This window comes from Oryza sativa, chromosome 8 (genome assembly GCF_034140825.1).
Source record: "Oryza sativa Japonica Group chromosome 8, ASM3414082v1".
In the NCBI taxonomy this organism is placed as follows: domain Eukaryota; kingdom Viridiplantae; phylum Streptophyta; class Magnoliopsida; order Poales; family Poaceae; genus Oryza; species Oryza sativa.
The window spans coordinates 24,217,805-24,238,464 of NC_089042.1; the positions used below are offsets into that span (position 1 = coordinate 24,217,805).

Genomic DNA, 20,660 nt, shown 5'->3' on the forward strand with positions numbered 1-20,660 from the left:
GGAGCGGCGCGCGGCGGCCGGCGAGGTAGCCAGGGAGGGAGGAGGCAGGGAGGCCGGCAATGGCGGGGCTCGACGGCGACGGGCGGAGGAAGAAGCGCGCAGCGGGCGGCGGCCAGCAACCGTCTCCGCCCTCCTCGCCGGCCGCCGCCTTTTTGCCTCTCCGTGCGCGCTCGCCGGCGAGGAAGGATGGCCGGGAGGGAGAAAGAAGGAGGCGCCGGTCGTTCCTCTCTCGTCGTCCGTCGATAGAGATGATGGGTCCCACTATTTGTTTTTCTTTCGTCCGACTGACATGTGGGCCCCACATTTTGTTTTTATTTCAATTTTTTTTATTTTGCTCCTAGTGCCACGTCACCGCCACATAGGATGAGGACCAAGTCAAACCAGCCACGTAGACGCCACATCTGCCAAAACCACCATCAAAACCGCTGAGAGACCTACTTTGCACCGGTTTTGATAGTTGAGGGAGCCGTTGTATCTGGTTTTCTGGTTGAAGGATGAAAATCGGATTCGTTGACAAGTTAAGGGATCTCAAGTGAACTTATTCCATTTTTGTACAACACTATACTACTACTTCCTCCGTCCCATAAAAAGACAATTCTGACACATCCTATTTCTATGAATATGGACATATCTCTGTTTAGATTCTTTGTAATAGGATGTGTCGCATTCAGCTTTAGATTCATTTTTTGGGGACAAAAGGAGTAGATGATAACTTTTTAACACAATATATACACATGCTCGTATAAAACGCGTGCACACTCACCCACACAGATACCATATCTTTATAAGCACCTTTAATGACTAATAAAGCGGCATATTTTGAGATTCACGAACTTTGCCCCCGTGAGCACCTATCGTAGATTAAGCCGACATATTTTGAAATTCACTCAGTCATCACACACTCAGTCATCACAAGTATATCTCACTACTCATGAGTAGGTCACTTATCACTAAAAGAATAATTAGTTGTAAATGTGAGCTTATATGCTAAATTTAAAACTTAAATCTGGGTGAACATATTCCACCACAAGAACACATGCTGAAAACTTAATGAATAGAAATTAAGTCTCATTTTATTTATAGTTCAAAAGTAATTCAAATGTTTCCTCATAGGATCCCTATTTATTTTTTCTTTACATCATTATATTGTCTATATAGTTATTTTGAAGTAATTTCGTCTATATCTAATCCAAAAGGAAATTTGCACAGTATAACATCAGGGCATGTTTGCGCGCCTAAATTTAGTTATGAAGCATCTTAAACCCAACTCAATGGCTCTAGCTTATTTTGTAATATCACTTCAGTCTGCTTCATTCCCTTTTAAACGAAGTTAAAACTATTTGGTTAAACTTAAGCTATACTAAATAGGCCCTGAGCGTAAAAAAAAAAACTTAGCTGTGCTCATCTAGAGCTCTATTTGTTTTTTGAGAAAAACAATAATGTTTTAAGAAAGGCTGTGTTTAGTTCAAGCCAAAAATGTAAGTTTGGTTGAAATTAGAACGATGTGATATAAAAGTTGAAAATTTGTGTGTGTAGAAAAGTTTTGATGTGATGGAAAAGTTGGAAGTTTGAAAAAAAAAGTTTGAAACTTTTGCTTTTAGTGGTTAAAAAAAGCAATTATTTAACCAACCGCCGGATCTGAGATGAACAACTCAGATCGAACTCCCAAAACCTCTTCTGCGGCGGCCGCTTTCGTTAGTCATCGCCGGCCTTCCAAATGCCGTCCTCCCCGTGGATCCCCACCGCCGGCGCTCCGCCGCCGCGGGCAGCGCCGGCCGTGGTCTACTCCTGGCTGTCGGAGCGCCACCCTGTCAAGGTATCGTGCCTTCCCCTCTCGGACCAGCGGTAATCTCCCTTCGTCTCGCCGCCCCAGCTCGCTGAACCTAACACCTAGGGTTTCTCGTCTCACCCGCGCAGGAGGCAGGAGCAGGAGCAGGCGCTTCCAACGCGCAGGAGTCCAGGCCCCGCGTTTCTCCGGCGGAGAACTCGTAAAATGCCTCTTGCATGCCCCTCTCCCCACCTTTTTCTTGGCCGTTTCTGATTTTCTGCAATGCGTGCTTTGTGTTTGTTATATTTTTTTGAGGTAATTGTGTTTGTTATATTGTCGCCACGAATGATTATCTCTGCAATTTAGATATTTCAGTAAGCGAATGTGAGCGCAAGAACCAGCCATTGTATTAGCTTCGAGCCTTCGAGTCGATAGTGCTGGTCTTTTGCTTAATTGCTCGTCTGTGACACGGATGAAGTGGGCAGTAGTTGGTTCATGGTTGATGTGGTCGACTTATTGCTTGGAACATATTGGCAATAAGCAAGATGAAGTACAACAGTTTTACCTGCATAATTCGTTATCTTGTGCAAGCACCTGGGTGTGGTACTTGAAATCTTGAACAATGCTGTGAACAAGAAGGAATGGTTAATAATGATGCTTTTCATCTGGTTAGAGAAAATAGAAATGTGTTGAGTTCAAAATAAAATAGGGGTTACATAAAAAAAATGGGGGCGACCTACTTTTTTTCTGAACAGAAATCACCTCCCTTCCAAATCAGTTTGGTCTATCTGGTCCTCTACTGATAACTGCCTTCTAAATTCCCATTTCCACCTCTCCTCTGACCACATCCCATTGACAGTCCTCCCCTTCTTCCTGCTTATGCTATATAACTTGGGAAACAACACTTTCAGAGGCACTGCTCCACACCACACATCATCCCAGAATTGGGCATGATTCCCATTCCCAACCTCTCTCACAACTAACTTACTTACCCACTGATTGCAAACCCCACAAGCAGAGCCCCTGGCCTTGATTTTTTGTATTTTGTTTTCAATAGTAACCAACTTTATTTGATCTGCTAAAATGAAAATGCATGTTTCCAATTCCAACAATTGTGTTGAATTGTTTTGTATATCTTCTTCTTGGTCAAATGATTTGGAGTTGTGAACCTGTATATTCTTAATTTGTAGTTAAGTTCCTGATTAGTGACCTGGGCAAATAATGGATTCATATAGTAAACATTATTGTATTACTTTGCATAGTGAAGTGGAAACCCGAGAGCATGAAGAGAAGGTCAACAAATATCAGGCTGTCCTTGCAGCTCGTTTGAAGGCCAAATACTTTTCTGGCAAGGCTTTTGGTAAAGGTACCAGTGCACTCCAATCTTATGACAATAGTATGGCATGGCATATTATGGTTTACAGAAGATTTGCTTGTTTGTTCAGGCAGTCAGATATCTGCCTGGTTAGATTATCTTTTTTTTTTTTAAAAAAAACTTTGATATCTAATAGATCATTTCCTGCATGTTAGCTTAGAAGAAAGCTCAACTGTATGGTTCAACAATTGACATGGAATCTTCAAATGGTCTGAGTCATGATCCACTAAATCAACAAACACAATTAGTCTGTGTCATGTTTTGGCCTTGAGATGCAACCTGTCATTACTAAAAGATATTTATATTATTGAATCCAAGATATGCTAAGTTGACTATCCTAACAATCATCTCGAAGAAATGCATTAATATGCCTTCCTTACTTTGTAAGGATAGCCAGTGACCAGATGTGGTAGTAGAGTTTGCCTTTTTGTTTTCTTACTAATGAATTAACTTCAAGTGATAGTTTTTTTCCCCGTATTGACAATGATTTTTTTTTTAACGTTTCACCATTTGGTGGACAGAAAATGTGTTTGAAGAAATGACTATCCAGTCTGAGACCATTCTGTTAAGCAGGTGAGTTGTCTTCGCTATTTGTGTGTTTTTCCAATATTGTTCTAAAATTTCATCATAAGAACCATTTTCCTTTTGTTTCCTAGGTGCCCGTTTTCAAGTTTATTTGCAGATCCAGCAAAATTTTGCCGGGAGAAGAGCTGTACTAAAGAGGACATTTATCCATCTTTGACAAATGCCTCCTTTGCCAAGCATAACCATTTATCTCTAGTTCGTGAAGACTCGTCGAAGTAATTAGCGGACAGTTTGTCTGCAGAAAACTCTTAACACCTGCCAAGTGGCACCTGTCTATCAATACCACCTAATGGATGAGGGTTGGGTAGTTACATTATTAACTACATATGTTATCCTTAAACTAAATGAACTGAAACATGTAAAATATCAACAGGCCTAATTTAACTTGAGAGTTTAGTTTCTTCTTGTAGGCCTGTTGAGCATATAGATAGCTATGAACTTAACTCTATGCAAAACAATGCTCATATTGAGATTATTCCTCTAGGGGGATGTCTCCAACATTTTACCTGTCACCATAGTACTCACATGCATGATCTTTGCATATTTTTTTATTGTTCCTTTTCTACAGAGTGCTGTTATTTTGTAGGGTACTAGTATCTTGAACTTTCTATATTCCGTTTGTAGTACCAACATTCCAGGGCCTCCATTGCCGATTATTCCGGTGCATCTGTCAACATACATGGCAAGCTTCATCTGCAAGTGCCCCTGGAATCATGGTGGACAGATGTATGACCAAACACACCTGAACTGCATCTGCAGCCATTCTTATCTTCGTGCAACTGTACCTGCTAACCTGCACCAGGTAAAATAGCTCCTATGAGCGACGGTTTGTTGAGGTGCTCTTGTACTTTCCAGTTGTTTCCTCATATTTGCAAAAGAGATCTCCATTGCCACCACCGTGAGACATTGCATGGTGCACTGGTGCTTCTTCCACCGTGCGCCGCACAAGGGCAGGGGCCATGCCCTTTTAACCACTGTTTGCTTGGGTCCTGCGATGTGAGCGTCCAACTATGGTGGGGCCTTTCTCCCTCAGGTTCACACGTAGTACCCTGGACTGGACATCCTTTGGCTGATACCGCACTTGCAATGGCAAATGCATCACCGGTCTCTAGATTTGTTTTTTTTAGTTCTGATCTGGTGCACAGCTGCCGTTCCTATCTTCAGCAACACAATTTGCAATAGAAATGTACCTCCTTTTCTTTTCCTTTACTGTGGAAAATGAGTTAATATATGTACGACATCCTATGTTAATATTTGATATTGGGATTCTGTGAGATCCTGCACATCTTTGAGACCGAAATGTTTGTGTGAAATTCATGTCTGCATAAACCTCAAAAAATGTAAGTCGACATCATGTTCAATTATATATATATATATATATATATATATATATATATATATATATATATATATATATATATATATATATATATATATATATATATATATATATATATATATATATATATATATATATATATATATATATATATATATATATATATATATATATATATATATATATATATATATATATATATATATATATATGCTATGTTTTTGAATTTGCTCGTTTGTTTTGATGAACACTCACGTTTATGTATTGACAAAAGCCTAGATTTGTTTCGTGGCACATGTTGCCGGGCTTGTCCTTAAGATTCTTTGGAATCCTATTCGATAAGCATCTCAATGAATAGGAATATGTGGTTCAGATCTTGATGGGAACATTCATATAGGAGTACCAAAATTGTTTGATACACATCCAGAACCTTGTTTGATACAACTAGGTAAAATAGCTAATGAACTACAGAACAGAGCAGCAGCAGTTGGGTTATTATGGGTAACTTAACATCAAGAAAGTATGCCATCCATTAGCAATCCCAAAGCATAATCCATTACAAGTTAGTTGAACCCCGTGACATCATTACATGAAAGGCACTATTTTTTTTAACTTCATAGTTGCACAACGTTTTGACAAGTAGTCTACTACTTTTAGAGTTGTACATGCCTCTTCTACCCCATCATTTTGTCTTACTAGTGTTCTATTAACTGCAGTTTTGCAACTTGTAAATAGAAATAATATATATGATCCATTGATCCATGTTAATTTAACCGCAGGTATAAGTATATAATTAGTTGTAAAAATACACAGCAAAAACCTCCTCGAAACAGAAAAATCGATCTCATGGCGCATGCATGCATGCATGCCTCCATCCCCAGTAATTATCCTTGTTTAGTTATACACGTTTTCTTATTGATAAACATATTATTGTTAATATTATTATCCTCTCAAGTGAAAATTTGGTGGATAATAATAATAATAATGAATAATATAATTCATTCAGCAGCGGTAGTCGTAGTGCTGTTCTTGCATGGCTCCGAGGAGCAGCTACTCTGGTCGTCGGCGGCGTTCTTCTCCGGCGCCGGCTGCCGCGGGAGCAGCAGCTGGAGCTTGCCGGCGAGCTCGGCCTTCTCGTCCCGGAGGCGGGAGTTCTCGCGGCGGACGTCGGCGCAGCCCCTCAATGCGCGGTTGAGCTCGTCGAGGAGGCGGCGGTTGGCGCCGCGGAGGTGCTCGACCTGCGCCCACAGCTCGCTGAGCTGCCGCTGCTTGCGCATCCGCGACCGCCGCGCCGACTCCCGGTTCGACACCATCCGCCGCCGCCGCCGCTCCTCCTCCGCCGCCGGAGCCACGCCCTGCAGGCCGTAGCAGCACCCGTCGGAGCCCGAGCTCGGTGAGCCATTGCCGCCGCCGCCGCCCGCGGCGGCCGCTTCTTCCAGGATGCGCTCCAGCTCAAACACCGCCAACGCGGCGGTGGCGTCGTCGCCGGCGGCGAGCGCAGCAGTGGCTTCTTGGAACGGCGGCGGCGGCGCGGCGGGGACGAAGTAGGCCTGAGGCGGCAGCGCCATGTTGATGAGGCCGTGGTGGTGGTGGTGGTGGTGCGCGGCGGCGCCGAAGAAGGGAGGGTTTGGAGGCGAGAGGAGGTGGAGGCTCGCCACCTCGCCATGGCCGCCATGGTGGTGGTGGTACATGATCGATCTTGCTCTTTGTCTCTTCTTGGCTAATTAAAGCTAATTAAGGTTAGCTTATGATCACTAGCTTTGTAGTAGCTAGGTGTGGTTTGGTCGAGTGATTGTGTTTTTTTTGGCTATGGTGTGTGTGTGATCGGATGAGGAGAAACTGGGTTGGTGATGGCCCTTTTATAGTGTGCCACAGTGTAGCTTAGCTTTGGATGATTCCTTTCCATCCCTCTCCTTGAGTGAGAGAGAGAGAGAAGACTTTAGTTCGGTCCACCGTATTGAATTTTTATTGATTTGGGCCGAGTTTAGTTCCAAACTTTTTCTTCAAGATTTTAACTTTTTCATCACATTAAAACTTTCCTACACACGTAAACTTTCAATTTTTCCATCGCATCGTTTCAATTTCAACAAAACTTCTAATTTTGACGTGAACTAAACACACCCTTGGATCTTGTTGAGCTACATTTTCTTCTGAAAAGACTGTTTTGTTAGAGTTTTGCTTTACCGTTTCTCGATCTCTCTACTAGACGACAGGGGTGGAACCTGGAAATTCTCAAGTAAAGGGTTGAGTTATAACATGACCTTAAATATTTTTCACGAATTACATGGTGTTTTCATAAGATTTTAATGGGATTATGAAGCTAGGCCTAGGCCGGGCTTAAGCCTAATTAAGTGCCGTAGGCTGGCCTGTCTCTGCCCCTGCTAGATGTAAATTTATATAATCATGATTAATAAGTAGGCTTAATAATGTAAAAACATGCAACGGACACGTACAAATACGATTAAGTAGGCTTAATGTAATAAAACATGAACGGACACGTATAAATATGAGTTTTGTCTATTTAGTTTTTTTTCAAAACATATTCTACAAAATAATGGAGTTCCCCTAAATTTAATTTGTTCAGACATCATGATATAAGCTCAGTAAGTCAGAAGTATCATGCACGAAGGTGCATAGATTATTGAAAACACCAGAATGTACGTATATGGCTAATATATTAGTCCATGCGAGTAGGGCGATGAATTAATCAAGCTAACTTGACAAAAATGCAAGGGTGGCATGTGGTGAAATGATATAGATCACCTCCACATTTGTGTACTTTGTGTAGGGTTTGGGCATTTTGTATAGCCAAAGGAGATACTAATGGAGAAATGATCTTTGCTGTGTCATGCAAAAATCACATTACTCCTGGTTTGAGTAGTGCGGGACTAAAGAATATCTTTAGTCCTGGTTCAAAAGCCAGGGGTACTTTTTGATCTTTAGTCTCAATTGGTAACACCAACCGAGACTAAAGATTATTTTTAGTCCCGATTAAAAATGTTATTAGGCATGTGTCGGGCCTCAACCATCTTTAGTTCCGGTTGTTAAATAACCAGACTTGAAAAATAGAAAATAGCGCACGGGAGAGAGAGAGAGCGCGCGCCACACGTTCGCGCCCTTACCCTTTTTCTCTCCCTCTCTCCTTAAGATCTCCTGCGCTCCCCTCTCCAGCCCCTGTTTTCCTCTCCCACTGTCCTTATCTCTGGATCCCCTCTTCTCCTCTCCTCCTGATCCCCTCTCTCCTTGGCAAGCCGGTGATGAGGAAGGGCGGCAGCTGCGTCCCCAACAAGAAGCGGTAGCCGCCGGCCAACACCGTCATTGTTGTCGTCCCGGTAATCGTGGCGGTGGCAGACTTGGAGGAGGCCAATGGGCGGCGGGCGTGAGGTGACCCACGGTAGGCGGTGGGCGGCGGCCCATGGGGGGCAGCGGGCGGGATGCGGCGGGCGGCCCTCTCCTCTGCTGGAGGGCCTCGGCAGGCGGCAACGCCAGAATTTGTGATTCATTGGATTTGTGATGTACCTTTTTTTTTTAGAATTTGTGATGTTGTTACTTTGATTTGGGGATGTAGGGAGCAACTCGATTTGTAATCAAAATGCAAGCAACAAAAATACAATGAAAAAAATAAAAGAAAAAAGTCCTAGTTAGTAACACCAACCGGGCCACATAGCGCTACTATATATCTTTAGTCCCAATTATATTTTGACCGGGACTAAGATGAACATGGGATTCGGGACTAAAGATGAACTTCATCTTTAGTCCCGGATTCGGGGTCCCGGTTTGCAACCCGGGACCGGGGTTGCGAACCGAGAGTAAAGATGGGGTTTCCAGCTGTGAGAGGGGTATAGCTAGGTTTGCCATTTGTCCATATTTGTTGCAAGATTTACTATCAACACCAATATGTGTGATATTTGCAGTTGAGATAAAATATTTCTAAGGATGTAGGTCGGATTTTTAGCTTTTTTGCCCCTAGACATGTATACCATTTGCCAAATTCCGATTCACGACGAATTAGTTCCACGCGAAAACTAGATATGCATATCATCTTTAGCCGGCGTTAACGTGCCGATGTATTGTCTTATCATGGTATTGGTATATATACTTGGTGCAAGCATCAGGGCATGTGACACACATCTCATCCCTTTCACATATGTCTGCCAAAGTGCCAAGTCATCTTAACATATGTTTAATCAGCTAAAGTACGTTGCTCATGAGTTCAATATCGATCAGCTAGCTCCTTCATGCAACTATTAGGGTCTGGTAGTTACTATATCTATCCCAAAAATAAGTTAATTTTCTATCCATTTAGTTACTCTCGATTTTCACAATTCACGAAGTTTTATCCCTTCAACACCCTTCACTATCCACCCACTGGTACAATGACTTTCCTATTAATAAGGGATGTATTGGGTCCCCCCCTCCTCTCTCTATATATATAGTAATTTGTATCTCACTTGCCAAGAATGATCTTATTTAGGGACTAAGGGAAATAAGTTTTAGTATTGATCAAATTCTCAAACGTTTAATGAATTATAGCAATAGGAAAAGTTTAATGCATGTAGGTCATCTTAAAAAAAAATCATAATAGATAATGCACGTGGCTCATATATATAGATCCCTTCTCCAAGTTATAGCTGATACCTGGATGGTTTTATTTTATGATTAGCGTGACTTGACTCAAGTCAGTCTCTCATCGCGAAATGAATTCAAGTATATATCCATGCCAAACTCTAGCTTTTACACATTCTCCTACTCAGATACCTTGCTTTCGGTTGCCAACTCTTAATTGAACATTGTTCATGGATCGAGCATAAATCTTTCTGCTAGCCAGTAAATTCACAGGCTTGCGGATAGGCACCATGAGATTAATTAAACAAAGCAAGAATAGGAGCAACCAGAGAGCAAAACGGCGTCGGATTGTGCCTTTTCACGCACCAACATCATATCCATGCTGCCCACTGCATTTTGGCTGAGTGCACTTGGTGTAGAAGCCGGATGCTTTCATGTACTTAATGAAATGCCCTTTATCCGAAAAAGAAGTGTACATTAAGGCCTATTTTGGAATATTAGCTCAATTCTTGTAAAATTCCATTTAAATTCCTCCATATGAAGTGGAGTTCCAAAAAAGACAAGTTTCATATATCAATGCAAAAATGTTGTAAGATGTGTTACATCCATTCAAAATCTCTTATATGTTGGGATAGAGGAAGTAGTATATATATTATTCCTTCTTCATTCCAACGCTAGGTTAGAAACTTATGGTCTGAGGAGAATTCCCATCTTTTTTGAAAAATTATTTATTCAATTGGACCAGCGAAAATAATAAAATATGGATTATGTGTCCTCTAGTAAATTACTTTTTGAATGCGCCTTCCAACTATGATACATTTTTTATGATGTTCACAAGCAAATTACAAAAACTTCGAGTGCGCTATAGCAAAATTTATCTTTTTGTTCATGGAGTTCCCCTGCAGTATCAATTGGAGCAAAGCACCTGATAATCAATTACCTTTTTCTAGTCAAGAGAACATATCATCTACAAAATTCAGTTCAATATCTATTTTTTTATCAATGTATTTTATAACATGACGAAATATTATGTACGGAAGTACGTTTTCTTCGAGACAAATATATGAGCAAGATCTTTCAATGTTCAGTTTAATTAAATATAAAAATAAATTGATGCAAAGTTGAAAGTTTGACCTCATCCAAAACATATTTTTGTGACCAGAGAAAGCACCGTTACTTGGATCTTGTGTACGTAGCTTATTAGACAGAGTCGTACCAGAACTACCATTGTCCACAAATTTAAAACTCCACTAATGCCGCATTATTTTTTTGTTGAGACTTATTGTTGCATTATTTGTGGTAGCGGTTGCCAATTGGATTTGGATGGAAATGTGACGCCATCCAAATGGGTCACTTCGTGCAAAGGCAGCAGGGGGTCCATGAAGCTTTACGATGATTGAGGTGATTGTCCACTGCAATGTTTGCACCCAGCATGGTGTAGAACTCACTACAAGTGGATAATTATGAACGGAACAGTGATAGTTATGCGACCAACACTGTTCGAGGTTAGGTCTGGTTGTTTTGAGCTATGGTTACAAGACGTAGACAATTTAAAATTTTAGAACATAGTTTAGTTGTTTTAGAACATTGTTTGATCGAGCTGCGACTTATAAGACGCAGTCAATTTCCAATCAATTTAGGTAGTTCTTTGTCGTTTTCGTCACTGAACCCTGAACTTGATTTTGGACAAAGAACTAGGAGGGTAAAAGATCTTAGTTTAAAATTATTTCTCGTTGTATCGGTCATATGTCTTCGTCCCCGTTTAGGATTCTAAAAATCTGTGGGTAGTAACTAGCTTATGAGAATTTGGAGAAATTGGATTTTTCCGGTTTCCGGCTTTTAGTTTATTTTCTGATTCTACAACTACGGATTCTCAGAATCTGGATAGGAGTTAGAAATTCTGTGAGAAGCCGCAACTACTAAAAGCTTTCCCTTAGACTTATACGCAAGTTAAAAGTGCCTTTTGTATTGTGCTTTTCCTTCTAACGTAGTTGATTATTTACCGGCGATAGTTAGCTATTCTTTAGTGTTGAGTGGGAAGAATGGCTAAATAGCTGAACGATTTGTGATAATTATTTGTTGTACAAACGAATAAATTGAATGTCATTAAGTTAAAAAGTTAGATTAAAAATAGTATTATAAGGAAATTCCTTATATAATGTTTTTTTTAAGAAAGTTTAGCATCGTTTACGAGCTTGGTAAACGTGTATGTTAAGTGCACTCGGAATTTCTGTGATGCGTTATTCATGGCAATAAGAGAAAAATCATGGAAAGTGAGCTGGATACAAAGTCAATTGGAATGTTCTTGGGTGGACTTCGTTTTTTGGGGAAAAAACGCACTGGGTGTTATAGAAGAAGTATTTTGGGAAGTACTAATATACTTCGTTTTTGGTGATGGTTAAAGTGTCACTAACTAGCTAGCTAGCTAGGCAGATGCTCAATTCTTCGTGTCAAGTTGGTAAAAAAAAACATCAATTTTTCCAGATAAAATACTACTCTATCCGTTTCAAAATGTTTGACACCGTTGACTTTTTAGCACATGTTTGACCATTCGTCTTATTCAAAAAAATTTATGAAATATGTAAAATTATATGTGTACATGAAAGTATATTTAACAATGAATCAAATGATATGAAAAGAATAAATAATTACTTAAATTTTTTGAATAAAACGAATGGTCAAACATATACTAAAAAGTCAACGGTGTCAAACATTTTAAAACGGAGGGAGTACTTTTATACTCCATTCATGAGCATCATGTCGATGTGATCTGTCGCAAATTGTAAAAAAAAATATATCCTACTTAAAGTTCCATCTGAATTTAATTCCCGCGGGCAAGATAACATACTCCCTCCGTTGCATAAAAAAAAACTTCTATGAATGAATTTGTCTAGATTCATTTTTAGAAGTTGTCTTTTTTTTTAAGACGGAGGGTGTATGTTTGTCTGACCATTTTCATATTCGAGAAAAAATATGTGCACCAATTTAAAAATAAGCCTCCTGAAATTAGTGCAATCAAAATATTATAAATGCACGTACATTTTCACAATATTATCAATCATCATAGTATATATCATAATTTTATTTCATTAGATTTGACAGATATATTGAATGTATTGATAATTATTGGTGAAAATTTTGGTTTTTAGAATATGCCAAACTACCCAAACAACACTTCTTTGTTGTGGAATGGAATGTACAATATTTGGGCCTAACAACTTAAATCTGGTAGAAATTTCTAGACCGATGAATTTTCAAGAAGAATAATAGCCAAAAACTATTAAGTCGTATGCATCAATCATCTAAAGGCAAAGTACACGTGATTTAGTTACCTATATATTGGAACACTTCCTCTCACTCTAAGCTCCCCTAAGCCTATGTAAAGGCAAAATCTGCACTGTGAAATACTCTTGTTTGGACACTGCGCTAATTACTTTGTCAAATAAATCTTAAGTTAACTGAGCAATGAGGACTATTAAAAGCTTATACTAGTTTAAGCGTAACTATAAGAAAAGTTCTCTGATTTTTAGCTTGATTTCGAGATATCTCTTTGGATTCTCTTCTGCCAGCACATATATATATATTTGTATATATTCTTAGGGAATTTACTTCACTTTATATCCATATATTAGCCGACCTTGCAACGAAGTGCCTAGTGCATATAGGATCGAATGAATGCTACTTATATAATGCGAATGGAACATATGCTCCCAAACAAAACTTAGATTAGTGCTAATAAAGTGGTTCTTCCATGGTTGTGACCCTAGTGTATGAGCATGTGAAAAGAGCTAAGATGTGATAAATTGGCAAGCTACAATAGTCGCTGCCACATCTGGATTTGTTTTTTTCAATGACTGGAATAATTAAAGAAGCCATAGAGATATAGAGCGTGCTCAATTAATTATGATTCTAAAAACTTTTCTGGAGAAAAAGATCACTAAGCCATTAAGTATTAATCAGAGCAATTAACACACGAGAAGATAATTTATTTTTGCATGAAGAAAACATGTTATGAAGACAATGGCACCACATAAAAGAGTCATAATATATCAGCCAGAGGTTTCCACACGGTTTGGTTCGGTTCTGCATCACTGTCCATAGAATTTTTTTTATAACCTTATGAGGCATGCTAATTGTAAGATGCCTCACAACCAAGGTTACCTCTAAGTAAGCCCGATTACCTACCGAGAAAAACCAGATAAAATTTACCAATTATTCAAAATTTTGTTTTATTTTTTGAACTTGATCAAGGTACCGGATCCCTATCATTATCACGCTCTCACGGTAAACTCAGTTGCCACGGTAAGAAATTAAAAGGCAAATTTTGCTACTATGCAAGACATTGTGACTTAGCGGTTTTATCTGTAGGACACCGTACAAAGTGACTTAATTACGGGAGGAGACACTATGTAAATGTGGTAATTTGCCGGTAGATACCGCACCCATTAAAATAATAATTTTCAGTTGGAGAGGAGATAATTAAAAAATCACGTGAAATATCAAAAATACCCTTGTACCCACATGTCAGCTCTCCCATCTCTCTTCTATCTCTATCCCCTCCATCGGTGCCATGGGGATCATTGCCGCCGACGGGAAGCAACACGGGCGGGCGGGAGAGGGAGGTCATTGAGCTCTGTCTTGGCTGAGCTTAGGCTAGCATCATGCCGTGCCACCATCTTCCACACCATGTCAAACCCAACCGTGCGTCGCGCCAAGCTGCCTCGCCCTTCTCCATGTGCCACACCAATCACCCCCCTTGCTGCTGTTCTTCCTTTAACTCGCACTTCGTCGTCGAGTCTCATCCTCGGTCCCACTGCCACAGCAGGTCACCGCCCAAACACCAACAACGGATTGGAATGTCGCTTGTCGTGCATCCATCTCGCCAAGCAGCGCTCTCTGCTCCGTAGAAAAATCATTGTGCCACCTCACCTCAGCTAGTCCTGCCTCAGCGTGAAGTCTCGCCACCGGGCCCGCTTCCACCGCACAGACCCGCTCAACATACCGTTGTAGCGAGATCGCCGATCCAAACACCACACATGGCACACCACGCGTGACCACCTCCTGGCACCACCTCCTCCTTCGCATAGAAGATCCCGCACCCCTGCCACTGTCTAGCCCCGCCTGACCTTGCTATCGCACTGGATAGCTGACTCAATGACTAACATCGAGAACCGCCATCTCGTCGTGCTGTCCGTCTCGCTACACAGTGAATCTGCGGTCGAGTAGCCAACCCCCTCGGCGCCGATGGATTGCATTGAACACCAAGCTGCAGACTCCCAACCACTCCTTGTCCATCGATAGAGAGAGAAGAGAGATGGGAGAGCTGATATGTGGGTCAAGGGGTATTTTGACATTTCACCCGATTTTTATCTCCTCTTTAACCGGAAATTATTATTTTAACGAACAATGTCGGTTGACAAAATACCATGTTTATATCCCCAAAAGATAATTCATGCGGTGTCCTATAGTTAAAACCACGAAGTCACGATATCATATAGCAAATTTTGCCTAAGAACAACCTGTTCATAGGTCACAACTCATAGGTGTACTTGTGCTTTTGCAAAGTCACCAACCCAACAGAATTTCACTTTGCTCCGAACCGAGACAGCATCAAGGGCGGATCAAAACCTTTCGAGGTCACCAACCAAACACATCCTAATATCTCGTTCGCGGTCTAACCATGACGTGATTATACCAAATTTAGCACCTTCATACCCAGGAATAACCCGCTCCACAAATAAACATTCGTGGCACTTTGAGTGGCACCATGCACGTCAATCTCTCTCTCCCCCCTCTGAAAACAAAGTTGTTGCAAGATGCCATGAGTGATGGGGAGAAAGAAGAAGACTCCCCATCAGTGGGAGTTGATATGCCGGGGGAGTCCAGATTCCGAATGAGATGCGTCATGTCGCCACATCTATAGTAGTTTCCATCTGCTCGGTTCTGAAGTCTCATTTGCTAAGATGCACATATAAGTTCATGTAGTAGCATTAGTAGTTTCCATGCTTATATAGACTGCAGCTTCAGACATGGATGGTCAGTCCACTGCATCCCACTTGCATCCTCTCTCTGCTTAAGTGCTCATGGAATTGACAAATCTGTACTCCAACTATTTAGGGGCCCCCATCTGTCTGTCAAAAGCTTGTGTGCATAAAGCCCTACTTAAAATGCGTTTACAGTTTTTTTTTGTGTGTGTAAACTTTCTTGAAATTCAAATTGGCCAAATGTGCAATGGTTCAGAACTTCAGATGAAACCTTTGTGTTTTTCAGGTTTTCTTGCTCTGAATTTTTACTCTCTGACAGAACCAAGGGTTTGTTGTCATCCTGAAACCTGCAATTGGATTGAGATTTAATCTCAAGATCGGATTAAGGCTGACACGTAGCATCTGAAACTGTTCAAGTTGACGTCGTTCTAAAATGCAGCACGACCGTTGAGGAGGGCAGAGTAGTGCGTTCAGATAGGGACGATGCAGCTTTTTTTTTCCTTTTGTATTTCTTTTTGGCTACAAGCACCACTGAATCTGGATTATTATGGTATTCTCTGCACGCACACAAAAAAAATAAAAAGAAAGAAGGAAAAGAAAAGGTAAGAGTGAGTGGCATGCAGTTTTCTCACGGCAGGTCTCCCAGCTCTTTTTCCCTGCCCCTGAATTACCTGATCAGACCAAACTCTGCATCCTCCCTGTACCATTCACCATGCAAAAGACAGATAACTACATGCAAGAGATAAACTTTTTCCATCGAGAGATCAATGATTTTGGCCATGTTCTTGACACATCCATTTCTTTTGCAAAGGTGCTCTGAAAACCATTGTCAAGAAAGGTCTCAATTTTTGTTATTGTTTAGTTTCTGAAAACTGTAATGCAGTATAACATACAGCATATTTTTTTCCCCCGCTTTCTACTACGAAGTGGACGTTTTATCTACTCGTTCATATGTACTCCCTTTGTCCTAAAATATAAGAACCAATGACCGAATGAGGTATTTTTTAGTACCACAAATCTAAACAAACATTCTATCTAGATTCGTAGTGCTAGTAAATGTCTTATCTAGCCCTAGATAATTATATTTTAGGATGGAGAGATGTAATAATTTAGTAGACAAAATATACATAGTTGTCTGGCGGCTGCCGCTGTTGCATGCACTACGGTCCTAAATCAGCCTCGTGGAAAACATTGTATGTTTCGCCGTTGATTTGGATCAAATTGATATGATTTATGAGGTTAATTTTCTCCTGTCAGATAGATATTTCAGCCTGCGCTGTGACGTTTACTACTTGATTAGTGCTGAACATTTGACGTGCAATCTGACAAATCCAGCCACAATTCTGCACACACTACACGCCCGGGACGATTAGACAGCGGTCTAATTTGACCACCCAAAAATCACAAATATTTTGGACGCAAACTAGCGTGGACCAAAGGTGTGTGTGGTGCGATTTGTCTTCGACCGAATTGGCGAATCGTGTGCAACGAGATTTAGCAGGTGATCCCGCTTTTGCGTATGCCAATTAATCATGGATCCCAAGACCTGCATGATTGCATGTCTCGTCCAAACTCGTTTCAACTGACTGCTGCAATACTGGATAACGCTGAAAACGTATGGCAGATCGACAGCTTAGGCTCCTCCCTTTGACAGACACAAGTTTATCTGGGCTGGCTTTGGCCTGTGCAGCCTGTCCTTGCATGCTCAAGTTCTTTTTTTTTTCTCTTTATATAGGACAGATGTATGGATTTTGGCCAGGTGCCTTTTGGCTTTTCGCAGTATTATCTTCGTAGGGATCGTGTCTACAGAAGGTTGTATGAAGTAATGTTTGTGGTTGATTGTGATTGTGCTAAGTTCAGAAGGTATATATGACGACACTGTCTCGGAATGACGGGGGCATACTAAGAGAGGCTTCTTTGAGATGGTGCTTGTTGCTAATAATTTGACTTGGGGTTTATATCTTAAGGTCTAGTCTTAGCTGGTTGTACATGACAATGGTGGTTCGTATTCTTGTTGAAGCCATTATCTATAGTTCATATACACTACTAGAAAAAATCATTTGTTGCCAAAAAAAAATCGTGGCATCAATACTAAAATTGTGGCAATAGATACATGTTGCCACAATTATAAAATCATTGCTAGCCGTGGTAATAAATAGCGTGGTAATAGGTTATTGTAACGATTTTTATTTTGTGGTAATAAATTTAGATGTTGCCACGGAATGGATGTGACAAAAAGTCATATTGCAACACTTCACATCGTTGTATATGTGGCATTAGTTTTATGTACCAAGTTCAAATATTAATCTATCATCCTATCTATTTATCTACTTATTTTTTTTTTATTTTGTGTCTTGGCGGCTAGGATTCGAACCCAAGACCTATCCTTCACGCGTGCTCTCCTTTACCAACTCACTTACGCATCAATTCTATTGGAAAATGTATGTCATTCCATTTGAGCCTAGCTAACTGAGATTTGAATCATAGATTTGAATATCTAAAAGATTTCAAATGAAAAAGTTATCACCTATAAAATTGTAGATCTCGTCGAGAGCTATAATTTCCATATAAAATTTGTCTCAATCCGTGTCCATATGAAAAAAATAAGTTAAATTATGAGACGATAATTTTTTTATTGCAACGAATTTGTTGATCGTGGCAACAAAAAATAGTGAAAAGTACCATGTACTATATAAATTGCCACAAAAATTAAAATTGTGGCGATAAAACATGTTTTTTGCAACAGTACGATTTTTTGTGACGATATCTCATTTTCTATTGCAACAAAAGTACTAAATAAAACAACGATTATAGATTGTTGCAATAAAAAATAATTATTTACCAAAAAAAATATCATTGCTATAGTATAATATATTGCTACGAATTATTTTTTGTTGTAATAATTTGGAGGTAATAGCTCAATTATATTGTAGTGATAATTTCCCTCGGTGAAAATTTATGTTATGATTTTAGTTGTTTAGAGCATAATAATAACAGTACATCTGCAAATCATTCTTTTAAGGCATTGTTTTAGGGAGTTCAGGTAGAGTTTGGAGATGAAGTTCACTTGTGATTGTAGATCGCCGCGACACAATTTATGTAGTTGTCACATTTTTTTCTTTTCTTTCATAATGGTGGTAGGTTGTGTGCTTGTAACTATGCATAAACCGAGGGTAGTTTTAGAGTAATTGTATCATTTTAATGCAATTGCCTAAGATCAATAAATCTCTCTTTATTATCTTAAAACTACAATAGACGCACACACATACATACACTACACATATAACACCATACTCACACACCCACGAATGTGTACCCTAACCCACACTCAAAGTGACGGTAACCAAATCACACATCCCAGATTTTACTATTTTGTTTTTATCAAAAAAATCCACTTACGTCCGTCTGATACTCGTGAGCACCAAAATTTAAACACTACTTGGTGGGGTCATGCATTCACAACTTCACTCACGCTGCTAGATTTAGCTAAGCAGCAGCAGGATACTCCCTTTATCCCAAAAAAAACCCTTACCCGATGAGATATGTCTAAATTCGTAGTACTGAGGCCCTGTTTAGATCCCTTGGTAAAATTTTACACTCTATCACATCGAATGTTTGGACACATACATAGAGTATTAAATATAGATGAAAAAAATAACTAATTACACATATTGCGTGTAAATTACGAGATGAATTTTTTAAGTCTAATTGCATCATGATTTGACAATGTGGTGCTACAGTAAACATTTGCTAATGATGGATTAATTAGGTTTAATAAATTCATCACGCGGTTTACGGGCGGATTCTGTAATTTGTTTTGATATTACTTATTATAATACGTTTAATACATCAAATGTGTATCCGTATATCCGATGTGATAAGCTAAAACTTTACACCTCTGGATCTAAATACAGCCTAAAATATATTACATTAAGTGGTTGATTTTATGGGACATATGGAGTAGACGGTAGTGCCACCACGCACGCAGCGTAAGCAAGTAGCCGCGCGCAAAAGGCGAAACCACGGGACGTTGCCGGCCACGGAGGAGCACGGCGCCCAACCGGCGCGCGATACATCAAAAATAACTACACGTCCGGTAGACGGGAACCCCGTGCGCGCTGCGACGCCGAGCCCCCAGCCGAGGTGACCGCGCTCCACTCCCACCACCTCTCTCCATCATCCCACGCGCAAACAAGAATTCGCCGGAGATCACTCTTCGTCCAAAACCCCAAGATTTCACGTGAGACTCTTCCTCGACGTCGTACACCGATTTTTCACAGGGAATCCTCCTCCTGTACAGTACTCCATCCGAACAACAACAGGAATGGTATCGTAAATTAAAGTAGTCGTCTTGTAGGTAGGAGTAGTGGTATACACTGTACAATGGACAGGTACGTACGGCGAGATCGATTAATTAATGGATCGCCATCGAAAAAAAAAAACGGTGAATCGATCGATCTTGCGCGTATGGGGAGCCAAGCGATTTGCTTTCCGATCGCCGGATGCGTCCAAACGCGCTCGTCACCTGATCGACCTGACCTGATGACCCTTTTCACGCACTCGATGGCGCACCGGGATCCATACCTTTTTTTCTCTTCTTCTTTTTCTCGCTCACACACCGGCGTAAAGCCGTCGGCTTTGCTGATTATGCCGCTTAAATTATTGCCAGTTTCGCCGCGGCCGATTGGCTCGTTTGCGTCGTCGTGGTTGCTGCCTCCCGGAGGACTCGACGCCGATTGGCCCCTCTCCGGATAAGATCATAGTAGGAGGAGTATCCTTCTGTCTCTCTCTCAGATACCGTCTACACTCTACATACGCATATGTAACATCCCAGGAGACAGACACGAATTGGCTGTGTTTGAGAAGAGAGAAATAGAGAAGATACGCGACGAGATAAATTATTAGTTATAATTAATTAATTAATAATCATTTTAAACTTGAAAAGGGTTTAATATGATTTTTAAAGAAACTTTTCTATAGATTTTTTTTAAAAATATACATCGTTTAGCAGTTCGGAAAATGTACGTGTGAAAATCGATGTTC

General features: G+C 40.4%; 2 protein-coding genes across 3 annotated transcripts; one reads left to right on the forward strand and one right to left on the reverse strand.

The window, feature by feature from the left end:
• Window positions 1-1,649: 1,649 nt before the first annotated feature.
• Window positions 1,650-5,028, forward strand: LOC4345888 (uncharacterized). Of its 2 annotated transcripts, none has more exons than XM_026019843.2 (5): window positions 1,650-1,816; window positions 1,918-1,988; window positions 3,031-3,134; window positions 3,665-3,716; window positions 4,353-5,028. In XM_026019843.2, exons 1-5 carry the CDS (start codon window positions 1,718-1,720, stop codon window positions 4,537-4,539), a joined length of 513 nt encoding a protein of 170 aa, XP_025875628.1. In that variant the 5' UTR covers window positions 1,650-1,717; the 3' UTR covers window positions 4,540-5,028. The 2 variants fall into 2 exon arrangements, with proteins under 2 accessions (XP_025875628.1, XP_015648300.1); XM_015792814.3 differs by lacking the exon at window positions 4,353-5,028 and adding an exon at window positions 3,800-4,240.
• Window positions 5,029-5,579: 551 nt separating this feature from the next.
• On the reverse strand, window positions 5,580-6,992 carry LOC4345889 (bZIP transcription factor RISBZ3-like). Its single transcript, XM_015793591.3, has one exon. It carries the CDS (start codon window positions 6,756-6,758, stop codon window positions 6,066-6,068), a length of 693 nt encoding a protein of 230 aa, XP_015649077.1. The 5' UTR covers window positions 6,759-6,992; the 3' UTR covers window positions 5,580-6,065.
• Window positions 6,993-20,660: the final 13,668 nt, after the last annotated feature.